This window comes from Elephas maximus, chromosome 16 (assembly GCF_024166365.1).
Source record: "Elephas maximus indicus isolate mEleMax1 chromosome 16, mEleMax1 primary haplotype, whole genome shotgun sequence".
NCBI lineage: Eukaryota > Metazoa > Chordata > Mammalia > Proboscidea > Elephantidae > Elephas > Elephas maximus.
This window is the reverse complement of record NC_064834.1, coordinates 12,337,927-12,364,011: the sequence shown is the minus strand read 5'-3', so window position 1 is coordinate 12,364,011 and position 26,085 is coordinate 12,337,927. Positions and strand designations below refer to the sequence as shown.

Sequence of the window (26,085 nt, the reverse complement as noted above, 5' to 3'; positions counted from 1 at the left end):
AGGCTTATTTTCATAATAAGCTTTTTTTTTTTTTTTTTTAATGGGGCCCTGGTGGCGAAGTGGTTAAGAGCTCAAGCCGCTTCTTGAAGTACTATGGCATAGTTCTGCTCTGTCCTGTAGGGTTGGTATGAGTCAGAATGGAGAGTAATGGGTTTATGTATGTGTGTATATATATATGTGTGTGTGTGTGTGTGTGTATGTATATATAGTTTTTTAAAAGTGTCATTTTTGGGAAAGTTTAAGTTTTTAACAATCATTTAAAGGAATCCTTTATCTGAAAATTTCTCTTATGTAAAACAACCCTCTCCCCAGTAATGCCAGGTAAATGAGGCAGCAATAGGTTAAAAATACGTAAGATGAATCAGCCTTTCTGGATCATAGGTAAAAGATGAGTCCCCGAATGACGATGATTGACTCTCTGTACTTACTCTAAGTAAGGTTTGGAGTAAACTCTGTTAATATCATTCCTTTCTTTCAGATCTCATGTTTTCTTTTAAAAAATAAGTTTATTTTCTCAGCCATAAAATTAACACATGCTCATTGTATAAAAAGTTTTGGTAGAAGTGTACAAAGAATAAAAATAAAACCACCAGTAATCCTGACACCCAGTAATGCCCTATTTGGCCTATTTCATTTCCATCTATTTTCTTTCTTTCTCTCCCTCTCGCTTTCTTTCTTCCTCTTAGAAATGTGACATGTCTTTTAATCTAGTGGTGAACAACAGGAGCTGTGAATTTAGTGAGGAGAGAAGAGGGACCAATGTAAATGGTAGAAGAAAACAGGGATATAAAACAAAGTACAGAGAGTTTAAAAAAACAAAAACAAATATACTAAAGAAAAGAGGAGTGTTCAAGCCCTGATTATCTGGATTGTGAAATGAGCACATCATGCAAGAAGGGAGCCTTTAGAGTGGGTGAAAAATGTCGAACAAAGTTCACATTCATAAAAAAGACCAGACTGAAAAGAGACTGGAGGAATCCCTAAGTCTGTTGCCGTAAGACACCCTTCTAACTTGAAACTGAAGCCACTCCTGGAGGCCACCTCTCAGCCAAAAAAATAGAAAGGCCTATAAAATAAACAACACCGGTGAGGACTGTGCTTTTCGGAACAGTCAACTATACAAGACCAAAAGGGCAACATTTGCCAAAAGCAAAGATAAGAAAGCAGGAAGGGGCAGGGAAACCAAACCAATAGAAATGAGAAACGCAGGGTTGAAATGGGGAGGGTGCTGACACATTGCAGAGACTGCAACCAATGCCATGGAATAATTTGTATGAATTGTGGAATAGAAAACTAAATTGCTGTGTAAACTTTCACCTAAAGCACAATAAAATGTTTAAAAAAAAAAAGAAGTGAACCTTTTTCCCATTATCTTTTTTGGGCAGTCCTGCATGGAAGGGAGAAAAGGGTTGTTCCGTCTTTACCGAGAACCATGACTGAGCATCAGACAACAGCCTCTGATAAATGGGATACTTTATAAAACTTTTTTCCCCAAGTTCTTAAAATATCATCTCTTAAAAGAGGTAAAAATTCTATAAAACAATTTTAAGACCATTATTAGAAGAGTATTTTATTGAAAGGGGTAGTAGATTCATTTAAGTGCATATACTGCTCTTCAGTTCAAAACTTAATTTTTTTTTCCTGTTTCAGTGTTCCTAGAATCCCATGGGCCTTTGCCATGACAGAAGTATGTGGCATGATTCTCTGCTATATTTGGCTCCTGGTTCTTCTTCTTCACAAGCACAGGTATCTCACTTAACTCCATTAAAAGATTAAGTGTTTTGACTCTTGATGTCATGGTCATCAAACCTTATCTTTCCCTGTGCAGTTTCCTTAATTTCCGCCTCTGTCCAGTGTGACATTATAATTATTGACAAAAGAAAATGGTTTTGTTCCACTAAGGAGTCAGCCTAAGATATTATCTACATATTAGTAATGTCCTGAGTGTATTTTGCCGGGACAGATCAGAGATGGGATGATCAGCCATGAACCAGCCATTGACAGCCTAGTCTCATCTTTCTTTAGAAACAAACAAGAAATGTCATTTTCTGTAGTGGAAACTCCTCCAAGGACAGTCTTTGGTCAACTGTATGGATGGAAGAAACTGTTCTCTGCTTGGAGGGGACCATTAAAAAAGAGATTATTTTGATGGCATGCACATTTACTCAGTGTGCTTTATCTCAGGTGGTATAGGAAGTTGCCGTGTAGGGAAAGCGTTTCTGTGGTACTTTTACCAAGAAACATAAAGGGAAGACTTGTTAAAATTTTTAAAAAAGGAGGAAGGTATTAGAGGAGGCTCCTTTTCTACTTTAGTGGGGGAAATTAATTGTTTTAAGGCAAAAATAAAGCATAGTGAGGAAAAAATTTAAGAAACTGTAAAGTTTGTGGATATTGTTATTAGCTGTCTATTGTCTTTGGATCACCGCAGAGGAATAATGGCACTTCCTTGAATTTTTTATTCTTTTCTCCTCACCAGGGAGTGCTTGTGGTAAACCACAGTGATAGTTAATTCCTAAAAAAAAAAAAATCTAAGCAGCAGTTATTTCAGTGCTTTCAAGGTGAAAAGAAAGGTTGATGATTGCTATTCTTGTCTCACTTGTAGGCCATGTTGAACCTCATCCTCTCCCATTTTGGAGCAATATTTTTAACTCTGGATTGCTTAAAACCAGAGGTGGTTTAAAAACAAATATATCACTGGTGCTTTCTGATTTAACTTTGCCTTACAAGACCCCATGGGTCTGAATTTATTCACTCTTCAAAACAGGAAAGTGTTTACCTTCTATAGCAAACCTTGGTAGGTTTAGTAAAGCATAGCAGTGGCCAGTTAAGTGTTGATGTTTTATTAGTCTAAGAAAGTGTTTCTCAAATTGTGTGGTCTATAACCAGAAGAACTGGATGGTGCCTGGCTGTCATTCTGACCAGAGACACAATAGAAGATCCCTGATAGAATGGGAGAAAAATGTAGGACAAAATTCAGATCCCTAAAAAAAAGCCAGATTTTTCCATAGGGTCGCTATGAATCAGAATCAACTCAAACGCAACAGTTTTTTTGTTTATTTGGATAATAAATAAAAATCCTTACAGCGTCCTTTACCATTATTGATATTTCACAATAAATTAAATATCGTCATTAAAAAGAGTTCAGTGCAATTAAAATAAAGCCAGACTTACTGGACCAATATTGACTAGAGGAACCCTTGAGACTGTTGCCGTAAGATACCCTTTAAACTTGGAACTAAAGCCATTCCTGGGTGTCATGTTTCAGCCAAATAATCAGCTTATTAAAAAAAAAAAAAAAAAAAAGATGTGTATCACCCATGACTAGCGTGCTCCCTTATGCCATCAACTGTATGAGACCAATCAGTTGAGAAGGCAAGGAGGGACAGGGAAGCTGTATCAACAGAAACAGAACAAACAGAATGGAAACAATGCGAATGCTGACACATTGTGAAAATTATAACCAACGTCACAGGAAAAAAATTATAAAAATTGTTAAAAGGAAACCTAATTTGCTGTGTAAACTTTCACCTAAAACACAGTTATATATATATGTGTATATATATATATATATATATATATATATATATATATGTGTATATATATATATTTAAATGGTGGCTTACACCAACAAAGAGAACTTCTAAGAGTAAACCAGCAAATCAGTCGCGTTTATAGTAGCTCCCAAGAAGATAAAATACTTAGAAATAAATCTAACCGGGGCCTAAAAGACGTATGCAAAGAAAACTACAAAACACTACTGTAAAAAATCAAAAGAGACCTATGTAAGTGGAAAAACATACCATCTTCGTGGATACGAAGAAGGCTTAATATTGCAAAAATGTCAGTACTCCCCAAACTGAGCTACACATACAGTGCAATCCTGATCCAAGTTCCAACAGTATTCTTTAGCCAATGGAGAAGCAAATTTACCAACTTTGTATGGAAAGGAAAGAGCCCCTACATAAGTAAAGCATTATTGAAGAAGAAGAACAAAGTGGGAGGCCTCATACTACCTGAGCTTAGAACCTATTTTGCAGCCATGGTAGTCAAAACAGACTAGTACTGGTACAACAGCCACATAGACCAGTGGAACAGAATTGAGAACCCATATGTAAATCCATCCATCTATGAGCAGCCAATATTAAAAAAAAAAAAAAAATTCTCTTTTTTTTTTTTTTAATATTTGAAAAAGGGCCTGTTAAATGGGGAAAAGATAGTCTCTTGAACAGATGGTGCTGGCAAAACTGGATATCCATCTGTAAAAAATATTAAACAAGATCCATACCTCACACCATGTACAAAAGCTAACTCAAAATGGATCAAAGACCTAAATATAAAACCAAAAACTGTAAAGATCATGGAAGAAAAAATAGGGATACTACTAGGGCCCTAATACATGGCATAAGTGGAATATAAACCATAACTAACAATGCATAAACATCTAGGTAACTGGGAGCTCCTAAAAATTAAACCTTACATTCATCAAAAGACTTCACCAAAAGACTGGGAAAAATTTCTGTGTACAACATACCTGACAAGGGTCTAATCTCTAAAATCTACAAAATACTTCAACACCTCAAGAACAAAAAGACAAATAACGCAATTAAAAAATGGACAAGGTATGAACAGACACTTCACCAAAGAAGACACCCAGGTGGCTTATGGACACATAAGGAAATGTTTTTGTAATCATTAGCCATTAGAGAAATGCAAATCAAAAGTATAGTGAGATACCATCTTACTCCGACATTACTGTCACTAATCAAAAAAAACAGAAAATAACAAATGTTGGAGAGGTTGTAGGGAGATTGGAATTCTTATGCACTGCTGGAGGGAATGTAAAATGGTACAACCACTATGAAAAACAATACGGCACCTCCTTAAAATGCTAGAAATAGAAATACCATATGATACCGCACTCCCACTCCTTGGAATATATCCTAGAGAAATAAGCGCCATCACATGAATAGACATGTGCACACCCATGTTTATTGCAGCACTATCCACAATAGTAAAAAGATGGAAACAACCTAAGTACCCATCAACAGATGAAAGAATAAACAAATTATGGTACATACACACAATGAAATACTATGCAATGATAAAGAACAGTGATGATCTGGAGGGCATTATGCTGAGTGAAATAAGTCAATCATAAAAGGACAAATATTGTACGAGCCCACTACTGTAAGAACTCCAGAAAAGGTTTACAGACAGAAAAAAACATTCTTCAGTGGTTACGAGGTGGGGAGGGAGAGAAAGGGGAAATAAGTGTCAACTTTGGTGAAGTGAAAGATTACACACAATATAGGGAAAGTCAGTGCAGCTTGACCAAGGCAAAATCATAGAAATTTTCTAGACACATACAAACACCTTGAGGGACCAAGTTGCTGGGGTTGAGGGCTGGGGACCATAGTCTCAGGGGACCTCTAGGTCAACTGGCATAACATAGTTCATAAAGAAAATGTTCTACATCCCACTTTGGTAAGTAGCACGTGGGGTCTGAAAAGCCTCCAAGTGGCCATCTAAGATATATCTGTTAGCCTCATCCTGTCTGAAGCAAAGGAGAATGAAGAAGACCAGAAACAAGGAAAATATTAGTTCAAAGGACTGAAGGACCACATGAACCAGAGCTTCTGCCAGCCTGAGGCCAGAAGAACTTGATGGTACCTATCTGCTGCCACCGACTGCTGTGACAACAGAGAGTCCCAGACAGAGCGGGAGAAAAATTTAGAACAAAATTCAGATTCACGAAAAAAGACCACACTTACTGGCCTGACAGAGACTGGAGGAACCCTGGACACTATGGCTCCCAGACACTCTGCTATCTCAGAGCTGAAACCACTCCCGAAGCCTACTTCTCAAACAAGATTAGACAGGCCCATAAAACAAACAATAACACATGTGAGGAGCATGCTTCTTAGTTCAGTCAAATATACGAGATCAAATGGGCAACACCTGCCCCAAAACAAGCCGAGAATATGTTCTCTAGGATATATTCCAAGGAGTGGGAATGCTGTATCATATGGTATTTCTATTTCTAGCATTTTAAGGAGGTGCCATATTGTTTTTCATAGTGGTTGTACCATTTTACATTCCCTCCAGCAGTGCATAAGAATTTCACTCTCCCACATTTGTTATTTTCTGTTTTTTTTATTAGTGCCAGTAATGTCAGAGTAAGATGGTATCTCACTATATTTTTGATTTGCATTTCTCTAATGGCTAATGATAGCTAATGACAGCACTGTTTTTTGTTTTTAATGGCTAATGATTACAAACATTTCCTTATGTGTCTGTAAGCCGCCTGAGTGTCTTCTTTGGTGAAGTGTCTGTTCATACCTTTGGAACTGAACAAATGGACACAAGGAACACAGGGTAGAAAAGGGGAGAGTGCTTGCAACCAGTGTCACAAAACAATATGTGTATAAGTTTTTGAATGAGAAGCTAACTTTAGTTGTAAATTTTCACCTAAAAAAAAATATTTTTTTTTTCACCTAAAGCACAATAAAATTAAAAAATAAATAAAATGACCCCAAAAATGGCGGTCCGTGTACCACAAGAGCCGTGATGGCGTAGTGATTAAAGCAGTTGGCTGCTAACCAAAAAGTCAGTGGTTTGAACGCACCCAGCAACTCCACGGGATAAAGATGTGGCAGCCTGCTTCGGTAAAGATTTACAGCCTTGGAAACCCTATGGGGCAGTTCTGCTCTGCCCTGACCCCACAAGTAACAGGTTTGGTTTCGTTTATGTACCTGTTTCATTTGAATCAACTAGGCTGCTTGTTAAAATTCAGATACCTGGCTCCATCCCAAGTGTACACACTGAAGTTTGAGATATACCTAGCCTTGTGTTCAGTGCTTTTTTGAGGCAGGAAGGAGCATTTTGAAAAAGCCTAACATGTAGCCCCTGCCCTCAAGAATCTTACGGTTTGTTTTAGAGAGATAAGATGTTAAAAAAAAGGTGACATCACAGTGCAGTTCATGATTAGCCAAATGAATGTTATTCAGAATATTTGTTTGAGATCTGTTCCTGCCTGTGAAACTTGGTACTGTATTTTATAGCTTAAGTGGAGAAGTTAGAATTTGTATTAGATAACTACTATCAGTAACTAATTTATAGTGCTGTATATTAATGCCCACCCCCAAAAAAACTCTAGAATCACAAGTGTTTAACTTCTCATAAATCAATACTATATGAATATTAGGACTAACATTAAGCTAAGAGTCAGACTAGGTACTAGTCTTAGTTCTCTTTTATGTAACTTTTATTTTCTCTTAGCCATATTTTCTTATTAATGAAATGATGCCCTTTGAATCCAATTTTAAGTCTGCCCTGTCCAACATGGCAGGGTCAAGATACATGTGGCTATTTAAATTAATTAAAATGAAATAAAATTTAAAATTAATTTACTTGGTCCTACTGGCCACATTTCAAGTGCTCTAGAGCCACAGGTAGCTAGTGGATAGTGTATTGGATGGTGCAGATACAGAATATTTTCATAATTGCCTAGAGTTCTACTGGACAGTGATGCTTTAGAAGTCCCTAAGATTCTGCCCTCTTCTAGAGTCCAGTGGTTTTCCTTCTCATTCTCCCTTTAAGTAGGCATTTGATGTTTGGGGTTTTTTGGTTTGTTTCCTTCAGATCTTTCCCCCTCTTTGGTTGCTCTGTTCACAGGTCGATACTTCTGCGAAGGCTCTGTAGTCTGATGGGCACTGTGTTCTTGCTTCGCTGCTTTACCATGTTTGTGACCTCCCTCTCCGTGCCGGGACAGCACCTGCAGTGTACTGGAAAGGTAGCCTGCTACCTTTATTATTCTTTCTTCTTCTTCTTGGTGGGTTGGTGATACCGTATGTGCAACAGGGTGATACTAAAGTGTGCTTTTCAGTATTTGCGGTATCTGTAATAAACCTCCAGAAATAATTTGGTAATGATCTTGAGCCAGAATCTGCCTCCTGTGACTTCTGTCCATTGATACTCCTTCTACCCTGTGCAGCTAACAAAAATGAAGTTTCTTTCAATCATCATTTTCCCTTTCCTAGGCTAGCCAATCCTCAGTGTCTTTAGTTCCTCATACAACATGACTCTAGCCCCTTCACTGCACTCATCACTCCATTTTTTTTTTAATGTTGCAATTTGATCATTTCCCATTTAAAATATAGTACCCAGTATTCCAAACTTTGTTTTTTCTGGGATATACAAACTGATTGCCTTTTTTTTTTCTTAAGTCTTTATACCTTGTAACTTGTTGTTTTGGTACACTGTAGACATTATCTTCTCTTTGGGTAAAGAAAGAGGAGAGATCATGCAGATAGAAACAAAAAGAGGGTAATGAATTACTTAAAAAAAAAAAAAAAAAGACCCTGGAAATTGCTATTGTGACTCATTAAATTTGGACAAAAGAATTTATTATCCTACTTTTCTAAGCCTCCATGTTTTAGTTCTGTGTTCCCAAATACTCAAATGTATGTATTAACACCTTTTTTTGTTATTTTAATGTCGTTTGTAAAGTATAAAACAAAATTAAGTGCCAGCTCTTCTACTGCAATATAAATAGCTGAAATGCCAGCAACAGAAGATTAAGCAGCCAGAGGAGATCAAGAGCTAAGAATATACCCCTGAGCTGAAGGGCGACAAAAGGGTGGCATTAGGAGTGCTTAAACTGACCATTAAGACAGGAGAAAAGATTAACATGACACTTAGAATTTAGCATAAAGGAAATATTTTATTTTTAAGATAAAATTTTTTTTCCTTTTTTTTCAAAAATGAAAAGTAATTTTTTCTAATTAAAGTTGTATAAACTTACTATAAAAATTCAAATTATATAGAAATGTATAACTGGAAAGATAAAATGCTCATATAATTCTCCCTTCTTTCACTCCACCCCATAAATAATACTTTTAACAGTTGCACGTATAGCCACATAAGCTGTTTTTAAGTATGCTTATACACACATAGTTTACATAGATAGATACTTTTTAAATAAAAGATAGGATTATAAAAAAGACTAGTTTTTCACTGCCACCAATAATATATACAAGCCAGTTTCTCCAACCTCTTGCCAGCACTATTTATTATCAATATTTTGAGTCACTGCTATTCTGATAAATGAAAAAATGATATCTAATACTTCTGTGGTCTTATTTGTTATACTTAAATATATTTTGAATTTCTTTCTATACATTGTGTGAGGTAGGGATAGAATGGTTTCCCCCAAATGGTATGTTAATTGATTAGAAGAGATTTTTAAAAAGAAAAATACGGGCTTATTGTACTGAAAAGATTTCCTGTAGCTGGGGGATTTAATTGTGGGACAGCCACTGAAGAGAAGGGTAGATGTGCATAGGGCTGTGACATATGCTACAAAATAGATAACGTCTCTCTACAGTATCAACAGACCTTTTTCTGTTTTTTGCTTCTAGGTATATATGGACATTTCTATTTGAACCTGCCCTAAATGCTGTTAATTGCTTTGAGTTATAATATAACCTACTTATTGGCCTGTATTACTTGCAGCAGTCATTAAAAATAGAAAGTTAAAGTGACAGTAACTTGCAATCGAATCCCTTACAGTGAACTCCATAAGGCATTTTCATTGTAATAAATTAATTGCTTGAAGTCGTATTCCCGGATGTAGGAGGACTGGGGACAGAACCAGGAACATACCTTTTTGTGAAATTTAGCAATGACTCATTTTAGGAAAGAAACTCTTAGAGCAAATTTCTCTACATTATTCGCTCAAAGCATCCTATTCATTCTGCTGTGTAGTGTTTCAGTTTGGATTTTTCTGAAGAATATTTGGGACATTTAAGATGGGAAAGGGTAGCGAAACTTGAATAATTAAGCGATAATTGCTTCCTGTTGAATGGTGTCTCTTGTTTCCTGTCCTTGGCTAAGACCTGTTCCTAGTGGTCTCTTCTCTTCACTGCCTGATATTGTTTTTAACATCTCTAACCTATTCTCATTAGAAATCAGAGAAGAACCAAACAGTGCATATTTGCTTAGTACCTTCTCTTTCTCCAATTTTAAATTCCTCTCCCTCTCCTGCCCTTAACTGAGGCAGAAAAGGAAAGCTGGGCAGTGTATAATAAGCAGGTTAGATTTCTAATAAGAGTGTGATATCTAAGGAGGTTGTTTCTTTTGATCATTTCTTTTGGTCAGTATAATGTTTAAGACATAAGCTGTTTTGGCTGAGTTCATTGCTCCCTCAAATAAAATTGAGATTCCGTTACCAGGGAAGACGGAGAATGGATATTGGGTGGTAGCCATTGGTCTCTCATAGCCCATTTCTTATTGGCAAGAACAGCCAAACAACTATTATGATATGGGATTAAAAACTTGGGAATGTTTTGTATTGCAGTGGCCTTTTCATTATAAAGAGACTCTTAGTAGAGGCATTTGAGTTACAGTGATTTAATTCCCAAAAGATTTCTGAATATAACCAATTTTGGTACCCATTCTTGAGGTTTGCCTGAAATTAGACTGGGTTTCTGGTTGCTTTTGCTTAGCTCTTATTTTTGAGTCATTTAGCATTTGAATTTCAGTGGGAGTGGATGTGGGGAAGCATCTACCACCCTAAGTATTTGAAGCATTAATCCATAGCTTTCTTCGCAGATATATGGCAGTGTATGGGAGAAGTTACACCGGGCCTTTGCCATTTGGAGTGGCTTTGGTATGACCCTGACTGGCGTTCACACTTGTGGAGATTACATGTTCAGTGGCCACACAGTCGTCCTAACTATGCTGAATTTCTTTGTCACTGAATGTAAGTATCTCTTTAGTGCTCCCAAGCGTATCAGATGACAGGCTGCAAAGAAGGCTGTGGCAAGGGTGTCAAGTCCTGTAAGAATGGGTAAGACAGACTGACGTTAAGAAATATGTGACTGAGAGGCATTGAAAGGAATGTGATTTAAAAATAATCTTTCTGTCCTTTTCCCAGATACACCAAGAAGCTGGAATTTCTTGCACACTTTATCCTGGGTTCTCAACCTCTTTGGAATCTTCTTCATTTTGGCTGCTCATGAACATTATTCCATTGATGTGTTTATTGCCTTTTATATCACAACAAGACTCTTTTTGTACTATCATACTCTGGCCAATACCAGAGCATATCAGCAGAGTAGGAGAGCAAGGATTTGGTTCCCCATGTTTTCCTTTTTTGAATGCAATGTTAATGGTACAGTACCTAATGAATATTGTTGGCCATTTTCAAAACCAGCAATAATGAAAAGGCTAATTGGATGAAGACAGGTCTTTGTAATGGGTTCATGATTAAACGTACAGTTGAAAATGAATACCTTTGCTTTCTCCCCCTAGGTTGTTCCTGGAGGCCTTGCATTTTGGCTTATATGTTGACAAAGTAAAGCTTCCTGTTCTGAGCAAGGCTGTGATTGTAAAAAGCAAGAAAGAACGATCGAGAATCCTTACATAGCTGTTTGAACAGAAAGCTTAAGTAGGTGTTCTCTGCCCCTTCTCTTTAGGCAGACCTAATGTTTGTGATTGAGGTCAGGCTGTTGCTCGTACCTGTTGAGTATTTGTTTATTGAACTTAAGCAAATCAACTTAAGCAATTTGCAGGTTGAAAGATCTTTATTGATTCCCAGTAGGACTCTAGTCAAGAAATATTTTTTGAAGCTCGTTTTTGTCTTCAAAGGAAAAGCCCCTATTGTCTTCAGAGGAAAAGTGACCAATACTTGTTATTTGAACTATTTTCTATGTCTGTTGAGAAAATGCAACTCTGGAAAGTGATCCAGTTTACTGACAGATAATTTTTGCCTTCCGAACCATCTTTAAGAAACGTGAACTGAATATACCAGGATGCCTGAATCAAGGAGCAGAGAGTGGAAGGGACGATGCAAGAGGTGACAGAGTACTGATGAGGAAGCCACCTCCCTCCTCATTAATGCAGATGTAGAGCTGGCATTGTCACCACAGCTGCAACAAAAGATGCAGTTCCAGTTTTGTTCTGAGGGTTCAGTATGACTATCAGTAAGTATTCATGAGGGAAAAATTGCCGCATCCATAACAATAAAATTGACTTAGGCTTAGTGATGTAGGTATCCGAATAACTTTGTGCTATTGTTGTTAGTTAGACAAATGACAGCCCAATTGTATGCTTTTTTAATGATGTTATTTAATGAGCAAAATAGAGGAGTGTTTCACCAGTTGTTAGGTAAAGTTCTTATGTCCTTAAATGGGGAGGTATGCATGCAAAGAGTTTTTTCTCCTTCTGAAATGAAATTTATAACAGTTCTCAGACGTAGCTTTTTGGTTTTTGAAATTCCTCATTCTTGCCCATGAAAAGTAAACAGTCTTAGACATATTTGGTTACTAAAAGGTTTTGTTATTTTTTATTTTTAGATTCAATTGTATACATACGTTCCTTCCATTACACCTTATTTTGGCAGTCAGAAAGTGATATAACTTAGCTGCTGTTCACAACACTAGAAATTTAGTACCATAAATAATTTCACCTCTGTGGTAACATTTGTCTCTTTATTTGTAATGATTTCGTGGAGCAGTCATGACAGTAGGGTGGTTCTAGAGGAGTTTGAATCCCAACTGGTGAGCTTAGCCCCTTGGAATATTAATTGTGTAGTCTTTACATTCCATTTTAAAACAAGAAGTTAGAAAAGGTGCTGGCATGCTGAAGTCTAAAGTTAGATCTCTCAGACAGAAGCCTGTTCCTTTCTTACCTGGGTGAAATATTTTATTTTGCACTTTAATTCATACTCCCACCCCTGTATAAGCTACAGAGGACCCTGAATGAATTTGGCAGGAAAGGAGTATTATGCAAACAAGTTTCAGCCAGTGCTGAATGATCCCAATTTGGGTCTGCTGTGAACATTATTTTTTATTTCTCACTTAAGTAATGCAACAAGGCAATTCAAGCTTTATTATTCTTTTAAATCTCATACTTCAGGATCTTATAATATCTTAAATTGTTGATTCTGTTACATGCTAGGGACAACAATGCCAATATTTCATCTAAGGAAATTACATAATCATGAAGGGTGAAGGATGTTTCCTATGCCAGTTAAAGTGGTTTTGACCTTGTGGTAAAGAGATGTACTATTGCCACTTCTTTCAAATGGCAGAGCAGAACTGAACTTAGCTAGGGAGGGACTGATGTTGGCTTTTGTAAAAATGTTTGAAAAAATCTGTGACAACATTAATTAAAAAGTGTTAAAGAAATACCTACTTAGTAGTAAATTTTCCTAACATCAGCCCTTCGTTCCTTCATATGGATTCTATTCTAGAACAAAATAGAAAAAAAAAATTGCAACTAACTTTGCAGAGCTGTTGACATTGAGAGTGCCTAAGAACAGACTGCAGTGAGGATTGTAAAATAACTTTTTACTTGTATCTGTTCTGAGAAAAAGGTAAGCTAGATTTCACAATTTATTGTTATAACTATTACAAGGCAGTGTTGACATAAATTAATCATCTGTCCAGGCCTCTTTCTTGGAAAACTTTGAGACAGAATTCTTTTCAGTTTTTTTTTCTTTTAACATGAAACCTACGTTTTAGCCACTTTTTCTTTTGTCCAGAAATTTCCAGATTTTGTCTTTGTAAATTTTTTCTTATTAAAATCTAAACCACAGTGAAGGTAGCCTTTACGTTTACATTTTGAGCATGAATGTGGCAAGGTAGAGAAGCCTACATGCCTTAGGTCTACATGTTTTTCCAACTTGCATTTGGTTCTGCAGTTGCAGACTTGTGAGAGGCTTCCATTATTAAACATTGAGACCGTAGTATGAAAGGAACCAAGAAGGTTTTGGTTTGGGGATACAAACTGGGAGGGCATACTAAAAGTCCTTGTTGTATTTTTTATGTTCTTGGGGACAGCATCACCTTTTGTTTTTTGTTTTTTTTTTAAAGATCAGGCAGGGCAGTGTAACTGCTAGTATGATTGAAGTCAGTAGGGAGTAGGAGGTCTTGAAGAAGTCAAGGTTGCTGTTATAACCAAATAATTTGGGAGAAAACCTCCTTTAGCTGAGCTGCAGGATTTTCAACATGGCTACTCTCTCTATAGTTCTCTGTGGCCAAAATGACTAGGGAAAAAATACAACATCTGTATGCGGTTCTGTTTATTAGTATCCTTTCAAATCTGACAGCAAGGAGTTAGCCATAAAAAAAAAAAAAAAAACAGTTAAATAAGTGTGAGTTGTTCATGGGAAATCCCACTGGCCAGAGAGACCTGCTGCTAGTATAGCTATCTTTTAAGAATGACACTGCAAGTGGTGTTCTTTCCTCCTCTGTACCCACCTGAGTATTTTTACTTCAAATTCAAAAAATGCTGTGATTTATAAACAAGGAACAGAGGAGCCAAATACTTACGTAGCTAATGCGAAACAGTCTGTTTTAGGGAAATCTGTTTGGAAAATGTTTGTAACTGGAGTCATATTCATAACACTAACCTGCTTTGACTGTGTTCTGCAAAAGGCAGTTTCATCACTGATTTCATAATAAACTTTTTTTAAGGATTCCAGTGCCAAAATGCTAGAGAATGTTAACCATATTCTTGTGTTAAACTCTGTGATTTAAAATAAATTTAATTCTCTGATAGTCTTTCTGTAGACTAAAAGTTATCCCTTATTAAAAGTAATTATAGTAACAGTTATTTGTCAGTTCTTTAATGTATTCAGGTATTTGAGACCAGAAAAGCTCTTTCTTAGGTAGTCCAGTTGGTTTCTTAAGCAGTGTTGGTTTCATTTAGACATTTTCAAAGCTGACGAAGCATGTCAGTTTTTTTGCCAACTTTACTTGACAGTTTAGACAATCTGCATTTACATGAAGTTTAGCCTCAATTAGCCTTACATCTCTGTAGATGAGAATTGTCAGTAACATCAAAGGTCAGAATGCTTCAGATGACCAATGACGAAGGAAAGAGTTTTGTTTTGTTGCTGTCTTTAAGTAGCTTTGAATGACTGAAATTAATGTGGAAGTAGGTTTTGGTTCCCTCACCGCCCCCCCCCCAACAGCAAATACCACAGATTTTGAGTATGTAAAATATGACGTATTACTTTACATCAAGTCCAATATCAGTACCTATGAAATCCAGGAGCCATACTGAAGCTGATGATAAGTTGGTTTTTCAGAATACTGTTCTACCCTAAATTAACCGGGACTTCTGTGTACTCCGCGTTTCAGCATAACACAGCTTTGTGCCTGAGAAGGAAGGAAACTGTGTTAATTTCATTGTTATTTCAGATCTGTTGTTTCCTACTTGGTCGTGTGAAAAAATTGAACCTTGATAGCCAAGGGATGTTATCAGTTAGTAATATCATCTTTAAAATGTTTAATATTAATAATTTTTCATTCAGAGAATCTGTAGATTGTTAGGACAATGGAGTATTTCTGACATGGAACAAAGGAAGTGGAAACTGGTACTTAATGGGGGAAGCAAAGTTAGCTTGGACTAAAATTTGCATGTTTTATTTTGAGAACACTACCCAAGTGTCTCCCTATCCACAGAGAAACTAGTATTACTTGAAGATGTGAACGTTCCTGTGGTAGCCAGAGCTTGAAGCACAGTATTGTATATAAGTAAATATCTTGATTCTAAATTAAATCCAGATTTGACTAATATATATTATTTTATATCTTTGTTGTATTAAAATGTTTAAAAACACTAAAAATAAAACATTTCAAAGTTGGATTGTAGTCATTTATTTAAACACGTTTGCATTATTAATGCTGCTGGCCTATGTTTTATACAGTAAAAATTTTCTTTTTGCAAATGATGGAGCCCTGTGACTTTAAATCATTCTATAGTATCTGTCTCTGGTATTTACTAATTCTTAGTTGTCTATTAGTTGAGCCATGTTCCCTTTTCTGTAAAATAGGAAAGAAAAGTGATCCTCCTGAGGATATTAGAATAATTCTAGATTAAAACGTTGGAGGGGAGGGAAGCTGCTTATTCCTGAACATGTTAATGCTTCTTTTGTTTTATGTTTTGGTTTTAATTGTGGAATAGATAGGAAGATGTCATTATCCTATAAAATCAGCTTTGGAGCTAATTAGGAACAGGAACAATAGGGAAATGGGCTGTTGTTAGGGGTAGGCCCAGTATTGGGCATAGCCCGGAACTGTGGAGTAGAGATGCGAAGCATCTTCATAGGTGCAGGACTGTATGAGCTTAATCCACTACTGAAGTTGTCTTCATGATTGCTACTAATATGTAGCCTCTGGTGTGGCCCCAGCTGGTCTCTCTGGGGAATTCTTGGAAAGAATAGCCCAGAAGAGACCTTGAGGCAGCATGGGGGAATGGAAAATGCACTGGGATTTAGACTCTGAGGGCCTCAGGAGAAGTTGCAGCACTGCCACTGATTAAATCAGGTCTTCTCTTTAAGCCTCTGCTTAACCTTATGTGTAAAATGAGGAAAAACACCTACTTACCTCATGGGTTGTATTAAGGGTCAGATTCTGAAAGTGTAGCCTTACTGGCTAAATACCTGGTAAAACCAAAAACCAAACCAAACCAGTTGTCGTCGAGTTGATTCTGACTCTTGGCAACCCATGTGTGTCAGAGTGAAACCGTGCCCCATAGTGTTTTCAGTGGCTGAAGTAGAACAGCAGGCCTTTTTCTTCTAAGGTGGCTCTGGGTAGACTCGAACCTCCAGCCTTTCAGTTAGAAGCCAAGGGCATTAAGCGTTTGTACCATCCAGTGATTTCATATATACCTTGTATTTAATGCTAAAATTTTAGTTGAGTTTAAGGTCAGTTACACAGAGCCTATGTCCCAGGGAATTAATAATCTAGCTAGGAAGAAAACATGGGTTCATTTAGACCATTTTCATCCAGAGTTGGTGTTTTACATATTTGGCTATCCTAGAAGGCTTTCCCTTTGGAAAAAAGGTTGGGATAAGGGAAGGAGATGTTTGGAAACCATTGAGGGAACAAACACTAGGGAAAGGGGACTAAATTTTTAGTCTCCATTTAGTGGTAGGTTGGGAGAGGAAGGGGTCACCAAGAGCTGGGGGATCCTGGAAGAATTCACTAAGCATGTATCTTAGTTATCTAGTGCTGCTATACCACGAGTGGGTGGCTTTAACAAAAAATTTATTTTCTCACAGGAGCCTGGAAGTCTGAAATCAGGGTGCCAGCTCTAGGGGAAGGCCTTCTTTCTCTGCCAGCTGTAGAGGAAGGTTCTTGTCTCTTCACAGCGTCTATTCCTTGGCTCCTCGGTGATATTCATGTGGCATGACATTTCTCTTCCCCCGTCTCTGCTGCTGACTTGCTTGTTTATTTTCTTTTATATCTCAAAAGAGAGTGATTTAACACATCCCCCACACTAATACTGTCTTACTAACATGACAAAACCTATTCCCAGATGGAACTATAACCACATGTATGGGGGTTATAATTTACAACACGTATTTTGGGGGGACATAATTCAGTCCATAACAGCATATGAAACTTGAACTGGGCCGTCTCCGAAGGATAAGTCAGGGCATGATCAAAGGCTTAGAGGTGAGTGAATCAAGAGTATATTCAAGAGACAGCAAAAGAATTTAAGGAGTAACGAGTAAGTTGAGTAATGAGTAAGCAAGTTGAGGCAAGATTATAAAGGATTCTAATGGTCATACAAAAAAAATTTTTTTTAATGTATTAGGGAGCTTATTGACAGGGTATGTGTTTAATTTTATTATAAATGGGAGCCTTAAGAATGCCTATTTCCAGGGTCTAAGTTGAGAGTACAGGTATAACTAGTTCTGTAGACAGAGTGTAAAAATGACGTGGGGTCGGCATCTGACCACCTCTAACTTCACAAGGGGGAATGAGAATCAAGATCAACAGCCCAAGGCTGATTCCTGTGAGGCGGAGATCAGATATGCCTCCTCTCTGCCATCTTTACCAATTCTGGCACCAACCATGCCTCCCAAACCACTCTCTACCTCTGCTGGGTTGGTCAGTTCATTGCGGTGGCCACACAGAACTCACAGGGAAGTAACAGGTTACAATTCAGGTTCAAGAATGCTCAGGATACAGTTCTTCTATCATGACAGCCTCTTCCCAGTCTTGTTCGCAGCCAGGTCTCTTCTTGGCCCTTAGTCTCTACCCTGTTCAGGCAAGTGTTACAAAGCTCTTTCGTTTTTGCCGGTAAGTGCCCGGAGGCATCCCCACTTGCTTGCTTAGTGCTCTCTCTTCCTTTCTCAGTCTTCTGTTTACAGGAGCTTCTCAGCACAGGGATCCCGGATCCAAAGGACACGCTGTACTCTTGGATGTTTTTCCCTGGTGGTGCAGGGATCCTCTCTTTTCCTGCTCATTTCAAGCCTAGCTGGATGGCAAAACTGACCAATCCCCTTGGTGGGCCAGAATACCCTATTTGCACAATCCCACCCAATCAGTTGGGTGGGTGTTATAAGACCGTGACGAGAAAAGGCCACACAAAAGCAGTCCATCACACCGCACAGAGATAGGTAAAGGACAGAGTGTAAATCACAAAGAGAGAGGTGAGTTGGTGGAAAGAACATACAAGAACAAACTGAAGATGAAGGGAAGGCTAGAGTTCCTGAGATAGTAGGTTAAGGTACCAGGACTGGAGGTCTTTGCCCCCAACCACAGAAGATCAAGGCACAAACAAATGAACTGCCAACTGCTACTGGCTGGTGTAATATGAATCTAGGATGTCATATACCTTGTATCCAAAATTGTTTCTCTGTGGCCCTGCACCTAGCCCACCTGCTAAGAGTGCTGGGTTGCCAGGCGTGAAGTAGAATCTGACCTGGCTCTGGCAGAGGCTTCAGGAGGGGGCTGCTGGAGTCAGAGGGTGTCTTAGGGAGCTCACTTACCACCCTCAGGTGTAACTTTGAAGAAGATGACCAAATGATAGCTTCAAGGCCTCTGCTAGAATAGAACAGTAATTAAATGCTAATTATATGCGTTCTATAGGGTCGCTATGAGTCAGAATCGACTTGACAGCACTGGGTTTGGTTTTTTTGGTTTTATATGTGTTCTCAGCTCATGGGCTCCCTACGAGAGCAGGAAATATAAAACCACCCTGCTGTGTTCATATTCCAGCCTAAGAGCCCTGGGTCCCACTCTGAAGAGAATATATGTATCTAATGGTTTTTTGATACAGACTAATCAGCAGTCTTCATCAAGAAGAGGTCAAAGTACATGACACTTGAACCCATTTTTCCACAAGGACTGATTTTGGAGGCCTATCTGGAGAGCGTTTTGGCACTAGTGATACAATTTGGAGGACTTCACAGTTGCAACCTCACATACAGAAATTTGATAAGCAAGATTCTGAATTTTCTTTGCTATTGATTCCACACTGGCACTTGTGATTCTTACTAACTTTACAAAGAAGTTACTAATTTTAAATAAATAATGCATGAGCCTGGCACCAAACTGTATGTACTGAAAAGCCCTTTTGTCTCCCACCACTGTCCTTCAGCCTTCAGTTCCCCTTCTAGGAAGCAACCGGCTTTAACTAGTTTCTTCTGTGTTTTTCCAGAGGCGTTCTCTGCATATGCAAACAAATATATATTAATGTTTTTTAAATTATCTCATACAAACTGTAGCATACACAGATGGTTTTGCACCTTGCTTATTTCACTTAATATATGCCATTGCCTTCCAGCCGGACACCACCAGGGGTACGCTTGTAGTTGAACAATTTGGTTTTATTGAACACTTGCCATGGCATAGGATTTAGGCTTATGGTAGACGGTTTTGGGGAAGGTCTTGAAGCAGGACTTTGCATTGGATGCGGGGGAACAATTCTGTGATGAGTGTCTTAATGAACCTTAACCGTAAAGCAGGAGGAATGAGCTGAGGCTAAAGCTCTAATTGGTAAAGAAGCAGCAGTCACTCATATTAGTTTGGTAGTTTTTATTTAGATGTTGTTCATGTTTTTGTCTTTATCCTTCATGGCCACAGGTCTTTGTGAAATTTTTTATATTCTGTAGGAGAACAATGTCACCTGCCTGTGAGTGCCAGGCCAGCTTGTACCAACATCAAGTCTAGCTGATGGTCCCAGGTCACTTCTGGATGTTAGGAGTCGCTTTTCTCGTTCTTACATGGTATTTAGCATTCTCTCCATATAAGTACATAAAGAATGAGATGTGCTTTGTTCTTGTTAATGGCGTGATACTCCACTGGATGGATGCCATAGTTTATCTACCCTGCCCCTGAATGACAAGTATTTACATCTTTTACTATTCCAACAGTGCTGCAATAAATAACACGTCACTTTGCATGTGTACCAATTTATCTGTAGAATAAATTCCTAAAAGTGAAATTGAGATAAAGGCTTTGTGCGTCTTAAATTTTGTTAGATATATTCAGATTAACCTTTGTAGAGGTTGTAACAATTTACTCTTCCGTTAGCAATGTACGAGTTTGCCTGTTAATCCACACTATTGCCAGAACAGTGCATTACCAAACATCCGTATGTTGCCCAATTCCCTTTCCTCATAAGCAAGTTGTATATGTATTTTTGAAATTGTAATATTATAAGGGAATGGTGAACTGGTGATAACTTTATTGCAAATCTTTCTAGAGGATTAAACTGCAGACTTAAAATAACAGGCAGTAATATCTATGTCATATATTTTGTTTAAAGCCCATATGGCATCCTGAGACCAGAAGAACTAGATGGTGCCCGGCCACAACCGATGACTGCCCTGACAGGGAGCACAACAGAGAACCCCTGAGGGAGCAGGAGATCAGAGGGATGCAGACCCCAAATTCTCGTAAAAAGACCAGACTTAATGGTCTGACTGAGATTAGAGGAATCCCAGCGGTCATGGTCCCCAGACCTTCTGTTAGCCCAGGACAGGACCCATTCCCAAAGACAACTCATCAGACATGGAAGGGACTGGACAATGGGTTGGAGAGAGATGCTGATGAAGAGTGAGCTACTTGTATCAGGTGGACACTTGAGACTGTCTTGGCATCTCCTGTCTGGAGGGGAGATGGGAGGGTAGAGAGGATTAGAAACTGGCAAAATTGTCACGAAAGGAGAGACTGGAAGGGCTGACTCATTAGGGGGAGAGTAAGTGGGAGTACGGAGTAAGGTGTATATAAGCTTACATGTGACTGACTTGATTTGTAAACGTTAACTTAAAGCTCAATAAAAATTATTAAAAAAAAAAAAAGCCCATATGGCTATAAGATGTTGAGTGGGAAAAAGAAGGTGGTGTAACAGACTGAGGAGTGTTTGCTCCATTTTATCTGTAGCATAGCCTTGAACTTGGCCATCTATTCTCACTGGAAAGTAGTGGGTGTTCTGATTGTATTCTTCCCTGATCACCTGTGGGGGGCTAAGTCCTGTCTAGTCCAAGGGAGAGTCAGGAGGACTCCATCGTTCTCTCTGTTTTAAAGTCCCGTAAAGGGTAACTGTTAATACCTGACTGCCCACCAGCTATTGTTGGCCCTTCCATCACCTACGAGACATTCTAGGGACCCAAATTTACTTACTCTGGATGTACGGCTCTATTGTAGATGTATAGGATCTGAGGCACAGAAGATGGTTTGAAAAAATATAAGTAAATATTTACTGAGCACCTGTTGTATGCCAGGCACTGTTCAAGCACTGGTGATTCCGTGGTAAACAAACAAGGTCCCTGCCCTCAGAAATCCTACTTTCTACTGAGTATGACAGACAATAAATATAAAAAGCATCGCTGAGAGCTGTCATATAGCTGTCAGCTGGTAGCTGGCCCAGTTGCTACCCAGTAGACATTGGTGTTCCCCTACTGAACATGAAGAATTTTAGAGAGTATCAACATCAGATAAGGATCTCCATGACCGCGATGGACCATTATCATGCTTGAACAGGCATAAGGACACTATGTAACCACAAAAACACCCAGCCATACATCCCGCTCCTGATTAACACTGCCTCCTTGAGAAAAATTGAAATGCCGAGTTCCTCCTGCTTTCTGAAAGCACCCAATCCACAACAGACACCCCTCCCCCACCTCCTTGAATCCTCCTTAAGATTACCAAACACAAGCCCAAATCCTAAACAGGCCCCTGCTAACAACCTCTTACTGAGACTACCCTGTTCTTCTTCATAGTGTTAAATCTTTCTTGCTGCAGGAAGTTTAACTAAACCTGTTTGACTAAGGTGTGTTCCTGGTGATCTTTGGCTGGCAGACATTGACTTGTCAGGTAGCCCAAAAATGTTATGACAAAACAAAAAAGAGGTAAAAGGCTAAAAGCATGACAGGGAGTGCTTGCTATCTGATACAGCACGAAAGGAAGGCCTTCAGCAGAGGTGACATTTGAGCAGAGGCCTGATAAAAGTGAGAGAGCAGGCCATGTGGCTATCCAGGGATAGGGGAAGTAGCAAGTGCACTAACCTTAGGAGCTTGGCACATCCTACAAACAGTAGAGTCCGGCTGGGCCTAAGAGTGAATGAGGTTGAAAATGACCTAGCCAGCACGCCAGTCATGCAGGCCTTTGCTTCAACTGTCGTAAGAAGCCATTGGAAGGTTTGATTTTTTGTAGTACACGACTCAAATCTCCACTCCAGATCTCCGCTGTAGCCAGAGTGACACTGCCCTTAGGCTAAGGCAGAGAAGGCCTTGTCCACCCAGCTCCTGTGTGGGGCAACTGCCTAGCCTTGGGGCCAGTTATATCTGAGGCTTTCATCAAACTCTTCTGGTTCCTTTATTCGGAGCCTGAAGGAATTAAAGGATGCACAACCTACAGAAGAGCTGGAGGGAAATACACATAGGATGAGGCAGCAGTGGGTGTAATAGGAAGCAGGAGTTTTCCTTTTATTCAGTTGAATACAAAAATTCACAGGCTGGCACACAGGTATGACAGCCTTATTTTTAGTTCTGAGGTTGGCCTTTGCAGGTGGGTACCAGCAGAGGGTGCTAAAAACAAGCCTCCAGGACCCTGTGCACTTTCTGTCACTTAGGCACACAATGAATTTTGGAACTTGATGTTTTGAACTAAGTATAGTGTGCATCAGAATCACCTGGCTTGTTAAAACAATTCTGGACCTCACTTCCTGAGCTCAATTCAGTAGGTGGAAGGCGTGTTCATTTGTAACAGGCTCCAGATGATGCTACTCCCAGTCAGATGGGCTCTCTACCGGAGGTGATCAGACTCACTTGAGCAGCCTTTTCAGCACACCCACTTCTGAGGCACCCTTGCCTGAGGGATTTTTGAAAGGAGTTCCCTCCTCTTTCTTGTTAGGGTGGTTGTGAAATCGTAAGGCTTTTTAAATTGTAAAAAAAAAATTTTAAAGCTCTGTATAAATAAGCGTTGGACTGCTAACCAAAAGATGGGCAGTTCGAATTTACTAGCCACTGCTTGGAAACGCTATGGAGCAGTTTTACTGTATTCTATAGGGTCGCTGGAAACCCGGGTGGTGCAGTGGTTAAGTGCTACGGCTGCTAACCAAAGGGTCGGCAGTCCGAATCCACTAGGTGCTCATTGCAAACTCTGGGGGACAGTTCTACTCTGTCCTATAGGGTCGCTATGAGTTGGAATCCACTCAGTGGCACTGGGTTTTTTTTTTTTTTAATAGGGTCGCTATAAGTCGAAATCAACTCATCGGCAAGGGTTTTTTTTGTTTGTTTTATGCAGGTGATTACTGCTAACATCTTGCTTAGCTTGTTATTCCCCAATTCCATCTTTTAATTTTGGGTTTCGACTGTACATTACTAGGGTATAGAAATACGACTAATTTGGGGGCGTTGACCTTTTATGGAAACCCTGGTGGCATAGTGGTTAAGTGCTACGGCTGCTAACCAAAAGGTCAGCAGTTCGAATCCGCCAGGCGCTCCTTGGAAACTATGGGGTAGTTCTACCCTGTCCTATATGGCTGCAGTGGGTTTGGTTTGACCTTTTATCGTGTGACATTGCCAAACGTGTACGTTAGTTCTAGGAGTTCTTTTGTAGATTCCTTAGGATTTGTTTAGGTGGTGGTAGACAATCATGGCATCTGTGAATAGGGACAGCTTTATTCCTCCACCCCCATTCCATCTTGAACTCTTGTTTCTCTGGTGATCGAACTAGATCTGCCAACCATTCTGTCACAATACTTAGGAGCAGATAACAATTGACAGAATGCTGAATTCTAGCAAAGTCCATCAAGGACACAAAGGGAAAAAATGTCCGAAATAATGATGAGAGTATTGACCCTGAGATAAGAGAGACCTACCCTGGATGAAATAGTCTGTTCTCATTGGCCAGAGCTACAGAGTAGAACCCGCTACCTTCCCACAGTAGAGAGGTTAGGCTCCCAACTAGGAGTGGAACTAGTCCAGCCTTTAGCACAATCCTGCCACTCTGAGCCAGGAGTTACTGAGTGGTTCAAATATCTCAATTGTAGCATCCGAGGGGACTTTTGTGCCAAGCCTAGGGGTGGACTGGGGCTTGGCAGAGGTGGGGTAGCCCTCAGCTATTTGATAGGTCAGTGGGAAGTGGTAGGTGCATTCACTTGGAAGACCCCAAGGGAAAGAGCAATAGCTTGGGCTTCTTATCCAGGTTGCAGATGAAGTTTGCCCTCAAATGGGCAGTACTGGAATGAAGACAAATGGCATCTGGGGGCAATGTAATGTGTTTGTGTCCTCTCTGTCCACACTGCTGGACAGAGAGGACACATGCCTTCATAGATTGGCATCGGAAGCATGACCTCCCTTGTCCCTCCCTTCACCAATCCCCTGTTCCTGGGGACTAGCTCCTGGGGTCAGTTCACTAAGCAGTCCCCATTTTCACAGCTTCATCCTTCCTCTGCTTCTAAACATAAAGTATCCATTATCTTCTCAAGGCAATTATCAGCATGTCCAAAATGCATTACATTTTCATTTCCCAAGCCATAAGGGGCCTGTTTTAGAGTAGATTCAAAGTTGGTACTGCCTTTGGCCCCCCACTTTGGACTTCACCCCCATAATCCTTCCTGTTAGGAAACCATTTAAAATAAAAACAGCTGATAACCTCAAGTGTCACAATGTAATAGGGCTCAACTTAAAGAGGAAAGTCCTGGGTTCTGTCCCCTAGTCATGCTGTAGTAGAGCTGTGTGAGTTCAGGCAAGTCACCCATCTACTTTGTCCTGGTTTCCTACTTGATACAATGGGATTTGGAGGGCACTATAGCATTAAAAAAAAAAAAAAAAAAAAAAAAAATTTTTATAGCATAATGGTTGTTTGCTTTTTTTTTTTTTTTAATAGCATAATGGTTTAAGGACATGGACTCTGAAACCAAGTGCCTTGATTCAAGTCCTGGCACCTCTACTTCCTATGTGACTTGGGAAGTTACTTAATCTCTCTATCCCTCAATTTTCTCATTTGTAAAACAGGTGGTAATAGTACATACACTGAGAGTTATTATGAGGATTGATGAGTTAATACACTCAAAGGATATAGAACAGTGCCTTGCAGTACCTTAATAACTATAAGTGTTAGTTATTATTATTGTTATTACCACATTATAAGGAGCCCCTGAGTTCATATTGTGAAAGTATTTTGAAAATGAAAAGTAATATTTGCCCTTTGACTACTAACTCACCAAAGGTATTTAATAATGGAGTTAGTGACATTTAGCCTGCGGGTTGAGGAGGGCTTTTGTTAATACAGTCTTCCCAAAGCCCTGATAAGCTGCTCTTTCCTGGGCAATTGCTCTGCCCTCAGAGTGTCATGGATGACACTGGTTTCCTTTTTTTATACAGAGCCTTGAGCTGGTGAATTGAGAACTGATGACACCCCCCATGGAATGACTACCTAACCACTTCTGCAGGAGGGAGGTGGGTAGGGAGGCCTCAGGGACAAGGTCAGTGCCCTGGCATGGAACAGACACAGAGAGGGAGTTGCGAGAAGCCTGACTGTGCCACCCTGCTGGGTGACTGTAGAAGAGTCCCTCCAGGCCCCAGTTTCTTTGTCTCTAAAAGAGGAACAAGAACCCCTGTTCCACTCACTTTAGGAGGTACTTGAAGGAAGACAGTTGATAGGTACCCAATATATTTTTTAAAAGATTCAAACCACACCTCTCTAAAAGTGGCTTATTTTGGAGAGTCAGGATGTGTGGACAAGCAGTGTGCCCTCTTTGGATACACGGCTCTCTTGCTGGTTCTTACATTTGCCCTGCCTAGTCTTTTCTGCTAGATTGGTCTCC

At 39.3% G+C, this 26,085-nt stretch overlaps 1 protein-coding gene across 4 annotated transcripts in view; it reads left to right on the top strand.

Moving 5' to 3' along the window:
* The window catches only part of SAMD8 (sterile alpha motif domain containing 8), a 72,615-nt gene extending 56,964 nt beyond the window's left edge, over positions 1-15,651 (top strand). For 2 of the 4 annotated variants that reach the window (XM_049855130.1, XM_049855131.1), the window contains 4 exons: positions 1,651-1,746; positions 7,675-7,792; positions 10,612-10,762; positions 10,937-15,651. In XM_049855130.1, coding sequence (XP_049711087.1) covers positions 1,651-1,746; positions 7,675-7,792; positions 10,612-10,762; positions 10,937-11,241 — 670 coding nt within the window. In that variant the 3' untranslated portion in view covers positions 11,242-15,651. Of the gene's footprint in view, positions 1-1,650; positions 1,747-7,674; positions 7,793-10,611 lie in introns of all 4 variants that reach the window. The other 2 variants (XR_007513438.1, XM_049855132.1) reach the window with 2 other exon arrangements.
* Positions 15,652-26,085: the final 10,434 nt, after the last annotated feature.